General features: G+C 35.3%; 2 protein-coding genes across 8 annotated transcripts; one reads left to right on the top strand and one right to left on the bottom strand.

The window, feature by feature from the left end:
• Positions 1-6,687: 6,687 nt before the first annotated feature.
• On the top strand, positions 6,688-12,279 carry LOC122297167 (ethanolamine-phosphate cytidylyltransferase-like). Of its 7 annotated transcripts, none has more exons than XM_043107108.1 (10): positions 6,688-6,836; positions 7,297-7,733; positions 8,371-8,606; positions 8,947-9,104; positions 9,537-9,608; positions 10,087-10,154; positions 10,316-10,436; positions 11,062-11,124; positions 11,232-11,354; positions 11,837-12,279. In XM_043107108.1, the coding sequence occupies exons 2-10, from the start codon at positions 7,381-7,383 to the stop codon at positions 11,906-11,908; spliced, it is 1,266 nt and encodes a 421-aa protein (XP_042963042.1). In that variant the 5' UTR covers positions 6,688-6,836; positions 7,297-7,380; the 3' UTR covers positions 11,909-12,279. The 7 variants fall into 7 exon arrangements, with proteins under 7 accessions (XP_042963042.1, XP_042963043.1, XP_042963047.1 ...); XM_043107109.1 differs by having other exon boundaries at positions 6,688-6,839; positions 7,299-7,733; XM_043107113.1 differs by having other exon boundaries at positions 6,696-6,825; positions 7,299-7,733.
• Positions 12,280-14,230: 1,951 nt separating this feature from the next.
• Positions 14,231-15,764, bottom strand: LOC122295498. The gene is made up of 3 exons (XM_043104533.1): positions 15,525-15,764; positions 15,230-15,446; positions 14,231-14,876 (listed from the first exon to the last, which is right to left on the bottom strand). Exons 1-3 carry the CDS (start codon positions 15,651-15,653, stop codon positions 14,515-14,517), a joined length of 708 nt encoding a protein of 235 aa, XP_042960467.1. The 5' UTR covers positions 15,654-15,764; the 3' UTR covers positions 14,231-14,514.
• Between the last annotated feature and the right edge of the window lie 2,613 nt (positions 15,765-18,377).

The following is an 18,377-nucleotide window of genomic DNA, read 5'->3' as shown; positions in this document are numbered from 1 at the left end:
TTTGGATGTTGAAATGAAATCAAATAAAATGTGATGAAAAATTTATACATAATAATAAAATGGTTTGAGTTAACATATTTTATAAGATTTTGAGAAAATAAAGAGATAAAATTGAATAAAAATATTATAAAGTTAAAATATTGTTATGATATTATTTTTTATTTTAGGATTTGAAAAGTTGAATTATTTTTTTATATTTTACTTGAAAACTGGGAAAAGTTGTAATGATTTGATAACAGTTAGATGAAAAAATTGAAATTTTAAAATTGAAAAATGTTTATGTTTATAATATTTAGATATTGAGATGAAACCACATTGTCATCCAGATGAAGCTAAATCTTTATTATCATGATAAGAGAGTTGATTGTCTATTTCATTCTTATCATTGTCTCTTATCATTGCCAGGTTGTCTTTTAAAATTAAAAAAAAAAAAAAACTTTAACAAATTATAAATATTATTTTATATATATATATATATTTTTTTTTGAAAGGAACAACTACTTGTATTAATTCAAAACTGTATCAATACAAAGTTTGTCATTCAAAACCAAAGAATTAATGCCCGCAGGCCCCTCTTCCATCCAAACTATCTCCTCCCTTACAAGTAAACCCATTTTTGCTAATGTATGAGCTACTCTATTGTTTTTCCTATTTGTATACTGTATTGACCATTGCCTTCTGTTGAATAAAATCTTTTGTATATCCTCCACTACCTGTCCATGCCATTCCCAGCACCCTGTATTCTTATTTACAGCTTGTATAATACCCAAGGCGTCTCCCTCAAAGATGACATTTAACCACTGCAAATCAGCACAAAGTTGTAGGGCTCTCCACAGCACCTGGATCTCAGCTGCAGCAGGGGTAAAAGTCCCTGCAATAGAGTTACACAAAGATAGTAACAGCTCCCCATTTTCATCCCTCACCACTATCTCCATACCCATCCTTTTCGATTCAGGATTGAGACTTGCATCCCAATTCACTTTTACCCAGCCCACTCTCGGTTTCCTCCACCTCCCCATATCCCTTTGCACATTACGCCCCTCTCTTCTATTTCTCAGCTCCATATTTGCCTCCCCCATCCTTGACAAACAATCATGAGCTTGTTTATACAAGGCAGAAGGCCCTTGAAACTTCCCTTCGAAAACAAACCTGTTTCTTCTGCTCCATATATTCCTCATGACAGTAGCTACTAAATCTAGCTCACCAGTTTCCAGTTTCTCAGACAAATTTATCCATGTTTCCATGAAATTCCCCTCCATTCTAGCCCATTTCTGAACTGGACTTTCACTGTCAGCCCAAACATCTGCTGCTGCCCCACAACTCCACAGAACATGGTTAACTGTTTCTACTTCCAGGCCACATATACCACAGAGAGGATCGTACAAAACTTTTCTTTTGCACAGGTTTTGTCTTGTAGGTAGACAATTCAAGATTGCCTTCCATATAAACATTTTAACAACTTCAGTTGTATTAAGCTTCCATATTTTTTGCCAACACACTTTCATAGAGTTCATATCAGATGGACCCCCTTCATTTCTGTACTTCCTACACCTTTCCAAATGATATCCACTCCTCACACTATATAGACCATCCTTGGTATAGGCCCATATTCTCTTATCAGGGGCATTGGAGTGACTGATTGGTAACCCACATATAATATCTGCTTCCTCTTGCATAAAGGTATCCCTAACCAGCTTTTCATCCCACCCCCCATTTTTAATCAATTCTTTTACTTTTGCCTCTGCCCCAAGACCTTTTCTTGATGACTGGATGCAGAATTGAGATGGCCTTGGTATCCATTTTTCTCCCCATATCTTAACCTCTTCACCATTTCCCACCCTCCAGACTAAGCCTTCTTTTAAAAGATCAAGAGACCCCCACAAGCTTCTCCATATTTTGGACGGCCCATATCCTAATTTTGCATTCAGCAAATTGTCATGCTTGAAATATTTATCTTTGAGCACTCGAGCAGCCACTGAATTAGGCATCATCAGGATCCTCCAGCACTGTTTTACTAACAGGGCAGTATTAAAACTATTCAGCTCTCTAAATCCCAGACCCCCTTCCCCTTTTGCCATACCCATCTTCGCCCAACTCCTCCAATGAATCCTCCTGTCATTCTGTTGAAAGCCCCACCAGAATTTAGCCATTAGGCCTGCAATCTCTTTACATAACCTCACTGGTAGTCTAAAGACATTCATATGATAGGTTGGCACAGCTTGGATGACAGCTTTCAGTAGCACTTCCTTCCCTGAAGGGGATAGAAAGTGATTCTTCCAGTTGTTTATTTTGTTCCACACCCTATCTTTTATACCTCTAAAGGTATTGTACTGTGATCTCCCCACCATAACTGGTAATCCCAAGTATTTTTCACAACTTGATTGAATTCCCACCCCCACATCCTCCCTTATCCTTCTTCTTATATCTTCTCTTGTGTTTGAGCTGAAGAATAGTGAGGTTTTCTGTCTGTTTAAACACTGCCCCGAGGCCCTCTCATAAAGCTGTAATAGATCCTTGATCTTCAGCCACTCCTGCCAAGAAGCTTGTCCAAAAACCAAACAATCATCAGCAAACAATAAATGAGTAACCCTTATACCCCCTTTAGCTACTGCTACTCCCTTCAGCTCCCCCCTACTTTCAGCCCTATTAATAAGGGTACTTAATCCCTCTGCACAAAGGAGGAAAAGGTATGGAGATAGGGGATCTCCTTGCCTTAAACCTCCCGATGGTACAAAGGAATTCCCAGGCTTCCCATTTACCACAATGGCATACTTAACAGTTTGAACACATTGCATAATCAGACCCACCCACCTTTCATCAAAACCCATTTTTATCATCACCTCCCTTAGAAACCCCCACTCAACTCTATCATAGGCTTTCGAAATATCCAGTTTTAAAGCCATACTCCCCTTATTTCCTCTTTGTTTTGTTTTCATTGAGTGGAGTATCTCATAGGCAGCAATAACGTTGTCTGTAATGAGTCTACCTGAAACAAAGGCACTCTGATTTGCTGAAATGATATGATCCATTACCCCCTTTAATCTATTTGCTATCACCTTTGCAATGATTTTGTAAGACACATTGCAAAGGCTAATAGGCCTGAAGTCTCCAACATGTTTTGGTTCTTTTACTTTCGGAATAAGTACCACATTGGTTTGATTGAGGGCATTAACCGTACCTTTCCCTTTTAAAACATTCATCACTGCCTCAGTCACTTCTTCCCCCACCACACTCCAAAATGCTTGATAAAAGGAAGCCCCAAATCCATCAGGGCCAAGCGCTTTCAAAGGCCCAATCTGTTTCATGGCAGCCTCCACCTCCTCTTTATTGAACTCTTTCAACAGCTGTGAATTCATCTCAGGGGTTACCCTTTTGTCCATCGAAGATAGACAGCATTCCATAGATTCCTTTGATGGGACAGAAGATTGGTATACCTTTTGGTAATGGTTGTAAAAAGCCTCTTCAATTTCCTCTTGTTTTTCCCATAAAAAACCCTCTCCATCATACACTTGATTTATCTGATTCCTTTTCCTTCTTTGAGTGGCACATGCATGAAAGAACTTAGTGTTTTTGTCACCAAGTTTATACCATTCTATTTTTGCCCTTTGTCTCCATTTCAAATCCTCTTGTGAGAGTAAGACCCCTACTTCTTTTTGAAGCCTTTTAATCCTATCCTCATTATCCTGCCCCTCACTGTCCTGCAACTCTCTTATCTCTTTTGAATATCTATCAATATCTTTTCCCCTCTCCTTCTCTTTCCTTTTTGCCCACTCTGTTAACCTCCCACTGCAGGAAATGAGTAACCCTTGTATCTTACTAATAGGATCAGAAACATTTTTTTCTAGAGTCCACCCCCTTTTCACAACCTCTTCACACTCTTCATTCTTCACCCATGACGCTTCAAAGTTAAATCTTCTACTTCTTTTAACAAAAGTATAGGAGGAATCCCATGCTGTCATCAGTATAGGTTTATGGTCTGAACATAGAGCAGTGAGCCCCACCACTTTCGTTTTTTTGAACATACTCCTCCATTCATGATTTCCTAAAAACATGTCTAACCTCTCCTTTGTAAAGGTATGGTCCTCATGTTTATTACTCCATGTGAAAGGGCATCCCATAATCCCTAGGTCAGTTAGCTGTTTTTCCTCCACTACTTCCCTAAACTGACCCATACTCTTCTCATCTCTCATTTTACCCCCCACTTTTTCAGATTGAACCAAAATTTCATTAAAATCCCCAGCCACACACCAAGCCTCTCCTTTTTGTGGAGCCAAAGAGGCAAGGAGCTCCCAAGACAGGTTTCTTTGTGTGAATATTATTCAATATGTTTTTCTCTAAAAATATGAATATTTATTCCTTATTTTAGGACTAATTATTCGCAACAATAATAAAGTAACCAAACATTAGCATTTGTAGTTTAGAATTTCATAATTTGTATTATCATTTTACTGTGCTTAGCATATTCAACTTGAATTTCAAAGTTCTAACTATTGGTGGGGTTAGAGTTCAAAAAAGTAATTCTAAATTCAGTCTTATTGTATAAGTTCCAGTCATTTCTCAAATTCTATTTAATTTAAAATCAATAATTGAGATTTATCGAAATCCACCTTGTAAATTACGTATAAATTTCAAAGGATTTTTGTTCATTCATCTTTTCCTTGTGTCAAGATGTTATTCACGCCTTTCGAAAAGTGATATTAAATATGAATTATCTTACGTACAATCAATTTTATATATTTTTTATATATTTTATTAATATAATTAATTAAAATAATTATTTCATATTAAAAAATTGACACAATTAATCATATTAGTGAAGTGTATAAAAAGTATATAAAAGTAATTATATATAGATTTTTTGATTAAATTATGTAGAATAAGGGATGATTGGGTTTGAGTTTGTTATCTTTCCCCATTTTATGAGGTGTGGATTTAATCGTATATGCTTAAAATTGTCTAACTCTCAAACAATTCCAATTTCGCAGTCAATCAGAAACAAAGAGGGTGACCTTTTAAATTATCATGGTTTAAGAATAGGACCTTAGATTTGGGCTGTATCTATTATTAGCTAATAAGTTGAAAAACAAACACATATCTAATTAGATGATTAGATATGAGAATTAATGCTAGTTTACGAAAATAAAATTTACATATTGTCGTGTCTATATATAATAAAGGATGGTGCTAGCGTGCCATCCAGCTTCAAACATTGAACATATCTATTAGTATAAATTTTACTTTTTATTTTTTACATTTAACATATTTAAATATTTTTTAAAAATAAAAAAATATTCTAATACATTAAAAGCCACTTCCTAAACTATTAAGCAAAGAAAATTTTTTTTAAAAATAAATAGATGAGCAATCAAAATAAGGAGACATATTAGTATTTTTCATATAATATTTTAGATCTTGCTTTATAATAAAAAGAGATTTTCATTTTATGTGCCACAATAAACTACATCAAAAAATTTATTATGTGAAATCTCTATGTGAATCAAACATTTTTCAACAAATATTGAGATAATGGGCGTTGAGTTTTGTAAAAATAAATAATAACTTGATAAAAAGTCAATTGAAAGTCACCATTAAAATTTATGAATTTCATGTAAAAAATTGTATAACTTATGTTTTAAAGAAAATTGGAATGTTACACGTAATTTTGAAAAAAGAGAGACAATACTCGATTATCTTATTGAAAGATTTTACAAAACTATACTAAACTCCTATTTTAATGTGGTATTATCGATTGAGGTTTGATTTTTTTCTTCAAAGGAATAAAAGATGATATGAGGGTGATTAAAAATGTCATATTTTATATAATTAAATTAAAATAAGATAAAAAATATAGCACATGTGAGATAATTATTAAATTCAATATTAGAAATGAGTTCAAGGATATTTAAGCATTTTAGGATTACAAATATGTATAAATGTGGTTTGAATTGTAAACCAAGGAGAAATGATATCGGCAGCCTTAGACTCCGTTTAAATGTTGAGTTAATTTTAATTTTTTATAAATAGTAGTGAATTAAGATGGTGAAGTGAGTTTTGTAGGCCTCACGACTCACCTAAGATGAGTTTAGATATATTTGGATGTTAATATTAGTTTAGATGCGTTAATGAGAAGTTGAAAAAAGTTGTAGATCTCATGTATAAATAAGTTTTGAATTAAAATGAGTTTAATGATTTGAGATTTAGATGCTTAAATGTTAAACTTAACTTAAAATTATACTAAACTTAATTATTTTAAAGTATTTAGATATCAAACTAAGTTTAAAATTATATTGAATTTAGTTAATCTCAATTTATTCTAAAATTGAAACAAGGCGAGTGTATAAATTTGTGTAGTTTCTTTTTCAAAAAATAAATTCAAGAAACATATAAAAAATTTATTTTTTTTAATAATTAACCATATTTTTATTGAAAAAAAATGCATAAAACTTACGCATATAGCATTATTCTTTAAGACTATAACCTATATCATCTTAAATGCTTCTCAAAATTCGAATTATTATTTATTGATTATGATTTTGTAATTGATAATTAATTATCAATTGTGTAGTTAAAAAAAAGGGGAAACGACGTTACGGGGTAGCGCAAAGTCAGCAACACTCGCCCGCAAACAATATTTAATAATTAATTATTTCTTAATAAAGTTTTTTTATAAGTAAAAATGGAGAAATATTTCAAGACAGCTGTGTCTCTGACTCTGACAAGTTCTCCGTCTCTCTCTTTCTTTCTTTGCATCCACACACCAGAGAGAGAGAGAGAGAGAGAGAGAGAGAAACTTGAGAAGGAAAACCGGAGGAGACGTAGCCACAGGTGAGAAAGTAAAGGTGAGAAAGTAAGGTAGAGATTCGATCTCAAACGAATCCCAATTTCGCATTTTTTGATATTTTCGGTGCCCCCATGAAGGTCATCTCATCTGCATGATCCTCTACTTTCCGTTCATTTTCGATTTCACTGTTTCTATTTCCCTGCCCTGAAGTCTCGTTGTTGCCTGAATCGTGGTTATGAATTTCTGGTAGTTTTCCTTTTGCTTAGACTTACATTTCTTGGTGTCTAAATTCTCTTCAAGCTTCTAAATTGACTCTTTTTATTGAAATTCATGTGAGTTTTCCGGGGTAGATTTAGGATTCAATTTTCCGTTATGCTCGTCAGGCATTCTTTATCTTCTGCATTAGAATCGTAACCCTTATTCTCCTTAGATCTGTATTTTCCAACCCCGTTTTACATGTATTTCAAAGTCTGTTTTTGTGTTGGATTTAATTCGCTTTGTGGATATTTGTTTGCAGGTTTTGGGTCTCCTTTAGGCGAGCAAAACAGTGCTCAGAGTGATTTTGAATCAGAGGAATAGAAGAAAGGGTGGTAGGAGCAATGGACTATGAAAGCAACAGTTGGATATGGGAAGGGGTATACTACTACCCACACCTCTTTGGCGGTCTGATGCTCACGGCGGCCTTGCTCGGCTTGTCCACCAGCTATTTTGCTGGGGTTGGCGTACCTTCGTTGCCCTTTTTCTGGTCTGATTTCGGGATTTTCTACAATAAGAAATGTGAAAAGAAGCGCATTCGGGTTTACATGGACGGGTGCTTTGATCTTATGCATTATGGCCACGCGAATGCGCTGCGGCAAGCCAAGGCTTTGGGGGATGAATTGGTGGTGGGTCTTGTGAGTGATGAGGAGATAATCGCCAATAAAGGCCCGCCTGTTTTATCCATGGTAGAAAGGTATGCAGGCGTATGCGTTTATTTTTTTCTTTCATTGTAGTTTAGCATTAAATTTATTGACCGACATCTACGTAAAGCGATGATCATTTTTCTTCTATTGTAGTTTAGCATTAAATTTATTGACCGGCAGCTACGTAAGCGATGATCATTTTGGCAAACAGTTTTTTTATGGCTCTATTGATAATTTGATGAGTCAATGATTCTCAGAATACAGTTAGAACTCCCCTACAGAAATCTCAACCCCGTTGTGATCTGTGACATAGGAGTGTGTCTCTGTGTTTTTTTTTTGTCTAGAAATTTGTTGGCTCTATTACACCCCTATTAGCCTCCTTGATCTGTGATATATATGTGCCTTCTGGGAACGACTTCCGACTGTTCTGGGCACTCAAAAGGATTTTCTGTGAGTATAGGTGTTAATGATCTCTAGGTCTATCATGCCTTTTAATCTGGCTTATGATAAGTAAGCATTGGGCTCACCATTCTTGGATCTTTACAAATGTTTTCCATGTTCTTCAGTATCCTATAAGACAGTTTCTGGAGATTTTATGAGTTGAGGGACTATTTAGATTCTATAGGCCGACTGGTTGTAAGTTAACTAAGGGCTTATTTTTCTATTTGGACTGTTTTCCATTTCCAGGCTGGCCCTTGTTAGTGGGTTGAAATGGGTGGATGAAGTTATATCAAATGCTCCCTATGAAATTACCGAGCAATTCATGAATAGTCTCTTTAATGAGCATAAGATTGACTACATTATTCATGGTGATGATCCTTGCCTGCTTCCGGATGGAACTGATGCTTATGCGTTGGCAAAGAAAGCTGGCCGCTACAAGCAGATCAAACGCACTGAAGGGGTCTCCAGCACAGACATTGTAGGTACTATGATTCTCTCGATTTTTCTCTTGAGTTATTTCAAGAAGTTAATTTTATTGGACAAAAAATGAGGCATTTTTTACTTTTTACTTCAACATGACTATTGTAAGTGGTTGGTCAAATGAGTTTGAACTTATGCAAGTATGAGGACATGTCTGGAGGAAGTTTCGTTAAAGAGACTCTTTTTTCTCTAACCACACTACTAACTGATTTAAAAGGTTTACTTCAGCACCAGCTTCACTAGTTTTGTGCCTGTATGATCATTACTTCACTTTTCTAGATTTTTCATATTAAACTAGTTATATTATTTTGTTCTAAGTCTGCATATATTATTTGAATGTAGGTAGAATACTCTCTTCCGTGAGTGATACAAAAGTTCATCAGGACTGTAACAGTACTTCTTTACATGGAGAGCCTCAAAAAGAAAGTGAATCTAAGGTTGCCCACATATCACAATTTCTGCCGACATCTCGAAGGATTGTACAATTCTCAAATGGCAAGGTATTTGTTAGTGGGGTTGGGCTCTCATTGATTGTCCTGCAAAGACTGTCTAGTATGACTGCCTCTTGCTCAACCAAAAATAAAAAGGAGAGAAAACATAAGCAGGAATGCTTTTGGAATGCAACAGTTTAATTATCCATATTTTGTAGCCTCTTTCTGACTCGAACGACAGTCAACCATATATCTAATTTCTTAGACTAAGATGTTCTTGGGATTAATAGTCTAATACATTGAGATATGATCTATTTGCTATGTGTTCTAACATAAATACCTTAACACTTCTACGGAGCTATCTGAGTTAGTTATAGAATAGAGAGTTCATTGAAGACGAGAGGCATCAATGACGCATTGATGTGTTTGTGTGCGTGTGAACTGAGGGCTGAGAGGTGGATCTTTTCTCCAATCATATAAACATGTTTTTTCTTTTCTCAGGGACCTGCCCCAAATGCTCGTATTGTGTACATTGATGGGGCATTTGATCTCTTTCATGCCGGTCACGTTGAGGTAAAATGCTCATGTACTCTTCTGGTATCTCTTTGTTTCAGTCTTCTGCTTCTGCCTTTTATTACTTGGTTGTGGCATCTTTGCAATTTGTCTATAAATCTGAGCGGAGATATTATTAATAAGAGGTGACAATTTGGTATCTTCTTTGGCAATGCTTAAGAGTTGTGGATAATTCTCACTTTGGTATTATCCTGTGATGGCCTTTCTACCTCATTATTGGGAATTGTCTTCAGACCCTAGCATGTCACGTAGCTAAGCTCTGTTTTGGCATAGCTCTGGTTTGCACCTGTAAGCATGCTATATAATGTCATCGAGTTTCTACCTGCCTTTGGCACCATCAAACTTGATATGGCTATAAATTAGTTAGAGATTTTGCAGTGCATTTAAATGTTGCGTGATTGAATATTGTGACATTTTCTCCCTGTTCTTTTTGAAAATATAATTAATTTGTTATGACAAGCTTCTTATCATTTTTCAGATCCTCAAGATTGCTAGGCAACTTGGAGATTTTCTACTTGTTGGTATTCACACAGATCAGACTGTGAGGTAGATCTATTGGTTCTTAATGCATGATTGGATTTAAGTTCAGAATCATTTCCCCATTTCCCCATGCTTTTGAAGTTTGGAAACTGTAAATTAGATTACTATCTACACCACCTTATGTTACTGGAAAAGTGTTAATAACTATGTTAAGTTGTTTCATGCAGTGAACACAGGGGGAATCAGTATCCAATTATGCATTTACACGAACGTAGTCTTAGTGTGCTGGCTTGCCGTTACGTTGATGAGGTTATCATTGGTGCGCCTTGGGAAGTTACAAATGATATGGTGTGTGATTCCTATCTGATTGATTTTTCTAAGTGGGTATCAGATCATCTTTGCTTTGCATATTATAATGAACTTCTCTGGGTGCATCCCTTGCATGCTGAATTGATGTTACTGGCAATAAGCATACTATTAAACAAGCCCTCACACATTTGTAGAACTTCACAACATTTAACCTGGACCATAATGTCTATAATCACAGAAATATGTGTGTATCTACGGTATCTATATCCATGCTCCACAGAAAACAGTGTATATGCATTTTATTGAAACTAGTCATTGAATGTTAAGTTCAGTGTCCAAGATGAGATAAAATGCTGGACATGGCTCCTTGAAGGAACGTTGAAGAGTAATGTGGATTTTGGTGCCTGAATTGTGCATGTATCATTGGCAAGAAAGATTTCCTCCTTGTATGGACCAGGAGTAAATTTAGTACTTGGCCATACCGGAGAATCAAAATTCATATGCTGCTGATTTCTATCATTAAATGATTATTGCAGCATTGAATACTGTTTCTTTTCCTCTCAGGAGTTATGGGCTCATTGCAATTTTTGAACTGTGTTATCTTTCTGATACATCACTCTTTATCATCATTATCATCTAAGATGCGTTTTCTTGGGATGAGCAGATTACAACTTTCAACATCTCTTTGGTTGTGCATGGGACAGTTGCTGAGAACTCCTTGTTGACTGTAAGTTGGTGGATGCCTTTTTGTTTTTCAGTAAAGTCAAATATGTTCAATTATTATTGCCCATTTTATATGTTTAGTGAGGTTGATGATTATCTTGTATTTTTCAGGCTGAAAGTGATCCTTATAAGGTTCCCAAGAGCATGGGAATTTTCCGGTTGCTTGAAAGTCCCAAAGATATAACCACGACTTCAGTAGCCCAAAGGATAGTTGCCAATCATGATGCTTACACGGTATGCTTATTCTCTTGCTTTGTTGCGTGTATGCACGAAAAGTTTCTTAGATTTTAGTTTCCCATCTGAAAATACAAATCAGTAAGTTATGCATGCAGTCGGGAACATGTTAATGAACTGATTTGACTAATCTTTCATCTAATATGGGACATAAATGAGACCTTTGTTCGTTCACATGCAGAATGGTAGGAAGGAGTGGGGGAGTCTTGGCATTTTTTTGTCCTTTTGTGTTGATATATATCTTGGCCAATCCTTACAAATAATTGATGATGGCCTTTTTCATAACACCGTTTTTCTCATTTTTTATTTTGTAACTAGTCTGTTAGTCTTCATAATGTTGCATTTTGCATGGGCCCTTTTTGTTCAATGCTAGGTGCACACAAAAGTTTTTGGTTGACTTTCCCGTGTCGTTTTGTGTTTTCAAGTTTCACTTATTAAAAGAAATGCTTTTTAATGGTGTTGTTATCTTATCTTCAATGCAGAAACGCAATGCAAAGAAGGCTGCTAGTGAGAAGAAATACTATGTAGAGAAAAAGTATGTATCAGGAGATTAGCTGCATGGCAGATTTGATCCTGCAGCCTAGTTCTATACAGTTCATCATCCACATTTATCCCCCTCATAGAGTTACCTATTGCTGTTCGATACATAGAGAAGTCCCATACATTTGCTTGAGGGACCGGAGAAGGAACGAGGGGAGAATACATGCACGAGAGACTTGGAAGAATTATTTTTCTTTTCTTTCTTCACATTTCTTGTGTTAGTCTGAATTTTTCTTTTCTTTTCTTCCCGAACTTTATTTTACTCTTAATTGAAATAGGGATTCAAATTCTAAATTGTATGCCAAACTGATCTAGTCTAGCTCCTTTTGTAAACATTGCTTTCACATAGCCCTTCCCTTTATTTATATAATTTTTTGGTCCATGGCATTTTTAGTTTTTGGTGGGTGTATTACTTTATTTATGCAAAAATAATGTGTTGGAATGTTCTACTTGTATCCAGATATGTAAAAACTTTGCCAAGAAGTTAAAAAAACTGTTAGGTGGGCTCCAAGCTGTGCTGATTGTGTATCAGCAATAAGCCAAGATGCCTGCGGTACAGGGACAATGTTTGGAGGGATTAACAATGTCCAAGTTCTTGTTTTCTCAGTCAGAATAAACAAGGAATTGAAAAGACTTGTGAATTGTATTCCATTTAGAGACACTTCAGGCCGGATGGGTGTGAACACACCGGCCAATAAAAAAATGCCACGTAGTCATTCTAAGAAGAGCACCCAAACCCTCTCCCTCTCCCTCCCCCATTTGCATTCAACAGATGCCATTTTGAAGCCCTCTCATTTCTCTCCCTCTCGAGTCCCCTTGATCTGTGAAAAAAAATGTCTTATCTCGGCGCTTATTTCTAACTTGACCCCCAATTATGCATGACTCAAACAAGCTAGCACTCATAATGCCCAGACAAAATCATCTCCTGTCTCCATATCGTTTATGTCACCATTTGCTTCTAGTTCATCAAAATTCATCTTGCCTCCAACAATATTCGCACCAACTTTGGGCCCAAACCTAGGTTCCTAGCCTTTTGAATTATTTAAAGTATTTCTTCAATATTTTGGGATGACTCACTTTTGCCATTATCATAATGCAAGCTGCCGCTTTCATTTTCATCTTGCATGAACTTTACTGGCAAGTCCTTCAAGAACCAGGGTGGATTCATAATTTATGGGATGGTTATTCTCTGCACAAAATAAAGGATTTTTCTGAAATTAACCTAAAGAGTTTTTCTAAAATTACTTGGATCTTGAGAATCTTCAAAGGGATAAGATCCAACCAGCATCACTTTTTTTCACATATCAAGGGACTCGAGAGGGAGAGAAAGGAGATGGCTCGAAATGGCATCTGTTGAACGCAAATTAGGGAGGGATCGAGAGAGAGGGCGAGGGTTTGGGTGCAAGGGTGCTCTTCTTAAAATGGCTACATGGCATTTTTTTTTTTTATTTAGCTAGTTTAAAAAAATCTTTTTACACCCATCCCGCCTCAAGTGTTTCTCTTCCATTTAAACACTCTTTAATTCTACACTACCAAAATGACGAACACTACTTTGAGTAATGAGATGGAAGAAATGTAGTAGGCATTTTTATTTGTAAGAAATGCTGTTTAATCAAGGGTAGGATCAGGAGTTGGATTGGAATCCTCGTGAACATGCCGACTGTAGAGATTTATTAAGTTAATGAGAAGGTTTCTGGTTCAAGCTATGATATTTCCTGTCTCATCGATTGTAAGTAGGCCCTGGCCAAGCGTCGGTTCCATGACTATGAGCAATGTTTCCCTTTTTGACAGAAAATAGCAAAAAAAGAAAAAAAACATGCGAGTTTTCTATACGTCGGCATTAGCATCCAAGAGAAACTCACTGACACTCCCACTTGAGTAGGCTGTGTTGTTTTTCAAGAAAGTTGTGCCATACGAAATGGAAAATGATGGAAAATGTACTTCTATACGATGACCAAAACTTGTTGACCAATCAATGCTCACCAGTACGCCAAAACTCAGGGCTTTTCCTTGTAGACTTCACTCAATGTGACAATAACCTCCTTTGGATGCTGATTTCCTACAAATTTCTGTCCTAATCAAGATCGACAGAGCATATAAACCCTGAACTGATCTGAGCATGAACTGTTTGAGCCGCATGAATCAGAGATCCTGCTGCCATTTACAACAGATTTATCAATCTTACTATATGTTATGGCCACGAGCAACCAGGCAATCCTTTACTAGTATCTTATAAGTAAAGATGTTCTATGTCTGTCAGGTTAACAAATTAATCTGCTCAGAACCACATTAATTTCAAGGTTAATTCAAAGAGAATGCAAAGTGCAACCCAAGTATGAGGAAAAAACGCAAGAATTTACATATAGGTTGCACATTATAGCACTATTTTTCTACAACACTAATTTCTTACAGCGTGTTCCCCCCAAATCCAAAATGCCTTCAGTTGAAGGGAAAAAGCCAACCAAGAGCGTTTCCACCAAGCAAAACTATCAAAGAAGGGGGCTCCATTCTCGGTCCCCAAATCCCATCTACTACACATATCTTTAATTCAGCTCTTTCCTCCATTACAACCATGAAATAAAATACCAATATGGAGGTCCATCTCTAACTATATACTTCATTACCGGAACCATGTAATGGGCGTGGATGTGTTTTGAGGAAGCTGTGGTATCAAGCAGTGCTGTTGCTGCCACTGATTTAAGCCCTCGCTTCCAGCTATTCCACCATAAACGTCTTGTACACTTGGGTGGCCTTGCTCTACGATTGCATTTTGGCTGTTGTTATTGTTGTCTTCTTCGATATCCATCGCCACTGCCATTCCTTCAGCCTCCGCCGTTAATGGGGGAACGGCGGTGGCCGGCGCAAGAGGATGTTGAGAGGGAACCCAAGGAACAACGGCCAAACACCCATTATTTTTTTCTTTCATAGACTGTTCCTCGACCGATTTTATGTTACCGTACTGGCTCGACCCAAATAATTGATCTGCCAAACGTGCAAAAACTCTTAAGAGACATTTTCACGAGCATAACAACTAAAAGAAACTCTTGTCCTAGTCTGGAAAAGGGAACATTTTGATATATCAGCATTTACGACCTATTTTTAGCAATAAGCCAAGTGTTTTGACTTCTGAAACAAACCACAATTAATATCCTGTACTGAATAATCAAAACCCAATTGAAACGAGACGCGCCCTTAGAATTTGTAAGTTGTAACCAATCTCCAATATCCTTCATTAATTTTTTGCTGGATCAGTGAATTTTCATTATTTTGTGAAGAATCAGTGTAAAAACTCGGTAGATATAATAATAGAAGGTAAATGAATGATGGGTGCTTACTCTTAAAGCCAGACATGATGTGAGAATCAACAGAGAAAGAAAGATTCGAAGACGATGAATGTAAAAGAGGAGTATTCACAGGCTTGAAGAGAACAATAGCCTTCTCATCATTGGACGGAAATTCCAATTCCAAACCGTCACGAAGTCGTCCAACTACATCCTGGGCCTGAGGAATCTCCGCCTCCTCTTCCTCCATAATCGGCGGCAACTCCGCATCCTAAACGTGAATCGAACTTTGGTATATAGCAAGCGAGAGAGAGAGAAACGAATAAGTAGAAAAACGAAGAAAATGTACCAGGCGGCGAATCTTTCGAGCGGGGGAAGAGAGAGAAAAGTCGGAGAATTCGTCGTTGAATTCGTCGAGCTCAAGGTCCTTCCTCTTCAGGTTCATCTTCATCTTCGATGTTTTCATGTATGCAGCCATTTTGTTTGGAAGAAACAGAAGGCTACAAAACAAGAGCACGCGGAGGCAGAGAGAGAGAGAGAGAGGGAGCTTAGAATGCTGTGTGTGGGTTTGTCTATACGCCTGACTCCATAGTCTAGACTCTAGACCCCTCCAGAACCTTTAAATTTATTTATTGAATAATATATCATTACCTCTCCAATTTAGTAAGCTTTTTACTAAAAGATTAAAAATATCATAATTACATATCCTTCTTGTGTAATTTAAAAAATTAAAAATAAAAAATAAATCCAATCAATCAATATATTTGTATAATTAAATTTATTTTATTTTAAATTATACAAAAAGTCTATATTATAATATTTTTAATTTAAATTCAAAAAATAAAAAATAATTAAATAGTAAAATAATAATAAATAAAGTGATATTTTTATCCTTATTTATTTATTTAGATCTCCAACTTTACTATTTTTTTGGTATCCTCAAACTGTCAAACAAGTGGGTGACCGACGTACACTTTTTTTTTTTTTTTGAAAGTGACGTACACTTAATAAGTCCACATCGATTGGTATGGACGCGACAAAAATAAATAATATTTTGCAAGACAATCGTTTTCAACTATACATATTTTTAGAGATGTTTTTATTTTTAAATATTATTAAAATATAAAATAATTTCTAATTTTTTAATTAATGATTACTTAATCATTTTAATTTTTTAAATTTTTAAATGAAATATAAAAAATAATATTAATTTTTTTAATTTTTAAATAAAAATTATATTTAAAAAATTATATTTAATTTTATAATTTTTTTATTTTTTATTTTTTTTTTAAAAAATTTTAATAAAATATTTTAATTCAAACTATTTTATTATTATTATTTTATTATTAGTTTTGTTATAATACAGCCAATAAATTGAAAGGTTATGATCTATTTTGTCATTTTAATTAGAGAGAAATGATATTTCCAGTCATAGACCAGATAAATATCGCATACTCATTTTAAAAAAAGTGAGTAAATAGAATTCACATTAAATTTTATAATTATAAACCTCACTAATTTTCAAAAAGAGTAAACATCATTTATACAATGTCAATCCATGATCGTATGTAGCGATACGATAAAAGTTCTCATTTCCTCTGTATTCATGTTTTTTAATTAGAGAAACCAAGAACATAACAAAATAATAGCATTAAGGTTTGGTTTGTGCCTATGTGTGGGCCCTACACAAATATGGTTTTTTTTTTGTGTTTTGTGTTTTTGGTGGGGGGGGGGGGGTGGAGACGAACTAGAAGATATGAGATCATAGAATCTGGTTGGCGTAATTTGTGATGGCATGGGGTTGTAACTTTGTGTTTGTGACGGGAGTTTTGCTTCTCATCATTTCTACACTACACCATTTATTTTTATCTTTTTTTTTTTAATTTTCTTTTGTTTGATTCTTTTTTTACGATGCATAGGAATGATAAGTAACAAAACTTTATTTTGCGTGATAAATCCTAATAATCAGATATTAATAAAGGTACACATTAGAATATGTTGTAATTAAGAATGCACTTCATAGAAACTTAAAAGTGCACATCACAGCGTGTGATAATTCAAGGTATACAACTTATTTAACTTCTAAAACAATCTTAAATAAATAAGTTCTATCCGAGAATGTATCTAGGATGATGAGACCAGTCACGTTGAGGGTTCAAAAAGTGAAACGTCTCTTTGTGAAAGTGGGCATGGTTTCACATCTTTTAAAGGAAAAATAAAGTCATGGTTTCAAGGTGCTAGCTCTGGAATTATGATTGCCAAGCTTCAGTAGTGGTAGTTTTAAGTGTTCATTTGTGTACTCCCACATTATCTAAGAAAGTGTGGTCTTTGTATTGTTGATCGGTGTTCTATGTGCAATAAAGATGGTGAATTAGTTAATCACTTGTTTAGTGTTCCTCCATTGTGAGGTGGCTAAAAGTTTGTGCAATGCCATTTTTGGAAGGATGGGTATTTCTTAGGTGATGCCAAAGCATGTGGTGAATTTACTAGCTTGTTGGAGGTATTCTGGGTGGAGTCAACCTTTTGCAGCCATTTGGAAAATGATTTCTTTGTGCTTGATGTGATGTCTATGGCTAGAAAGGAACGGAAGATGTTTTGAAGACAGAATGATCGTTAGATGAAATTAGGGAATTTTTCTTTAAAACACTATGTCTTTGGGCTAATGCTAATGTAATGAACAGTGATGATATGTTAAGAGTTTTTCTAGTTTTTTCTATCTTTTTAGTCTCTATATGTAGGTATTTCCTCTTGTATACTTCTTGTGTACTTGGGTTATGCCTATTTATGATAATAAAACTCTTACCTAGGAAACTGCTGCATTTTCTTCCCTGAACTCTATTTTTTTTTTTTTAAATATTTACACCCTAAATTTTTTACATACACCCTCCATTATGATATGAACTGTTCAAATCGATAAAAATAAGACCCGTAACAAAATCTTAACAGTCAGGACTTAGTCCAGAGTGCAGATTGCCAAAATTTAATAGTTTTAAGATGCAAAGTGGCAGTTTCAATGGTACAAGGTACAACTTGGAAAAATACAAAACTAATAATTCACAAGGTGCAAAATGTGAGTTCCCCTAAAATCATTACGTGGATGATGTTTCTGCCTAGCATCCAAAACTAACTAGATGATGCTTCAATCATTCACAACTGATTTAGCTTCATTTTTCACTTTGAGCTCTCTCTCTCTCTCTCTCTC

The sequence above is a fragment of the Carya illinoinensis genome, chromosome 15 (assembly GCF_018687715.1).
Source record: "Carya illinoinensis cultivar Pawnee chromosome 15, C.illinoinensisPawnee_v1, whole genome shotgun sequence".
Lineage (NCBI taxonomy): Eukaryota > Viridiplantae > Streptophyta > Magnoliopsida > Fagales > Juglandaceae > Carya > Carya illinoinensis.
Note: the sequence above shows the minus strand (reverse complement) of the source record. Positions and strands in the feature narration are given on the sequence as shown.

Bases quoted from the DNA above. Each gene is read 5' to 3' on its own strand.
- LOC122297167 (XM_043107108.1), top strand. From the start codon at position 7,381: ATGGACTATGAAAGCAACAGTTGGATATGGGAAGGGGTATACTACTAC. The intron at 9,105-9,536 runs GTATTTGTTAGT...TTCTTTTCTCAG, and splicing joins TACAATTCTCAAATGGCAAG to GGACCTGCCCCAAATGCTCG. The intron at 11,125-11,231 runs GTAAGTTGGTGG...TGTATTTTTCAG, and splicing joins CTGAGAACTCCTTGTTGACT to GCTGAAAGTGATCCTTATAA.
- LOC122295498 (XM_043104533.1), bottom strand. From the start codon at position 15,653: ATGGCTGCATACATGAAAACATCGAAGATGAAGATGAACCTGAAGAGG. The intron at 15,447-15,524 runs GTACATTTTCTT...ATTCACGTTTAG, and splicing joins CTCGAAAGATTCGCCGCCTG to GATGCGGAGTTGCCGCCGAT. The intron at 14,877-15,229 runs GTAAGCACCCAT...CACGTTTGGCAG, and splicing joins CATCATGTCTGGCTTTAAGA to ATCAATTATTTGGGTCGAGC.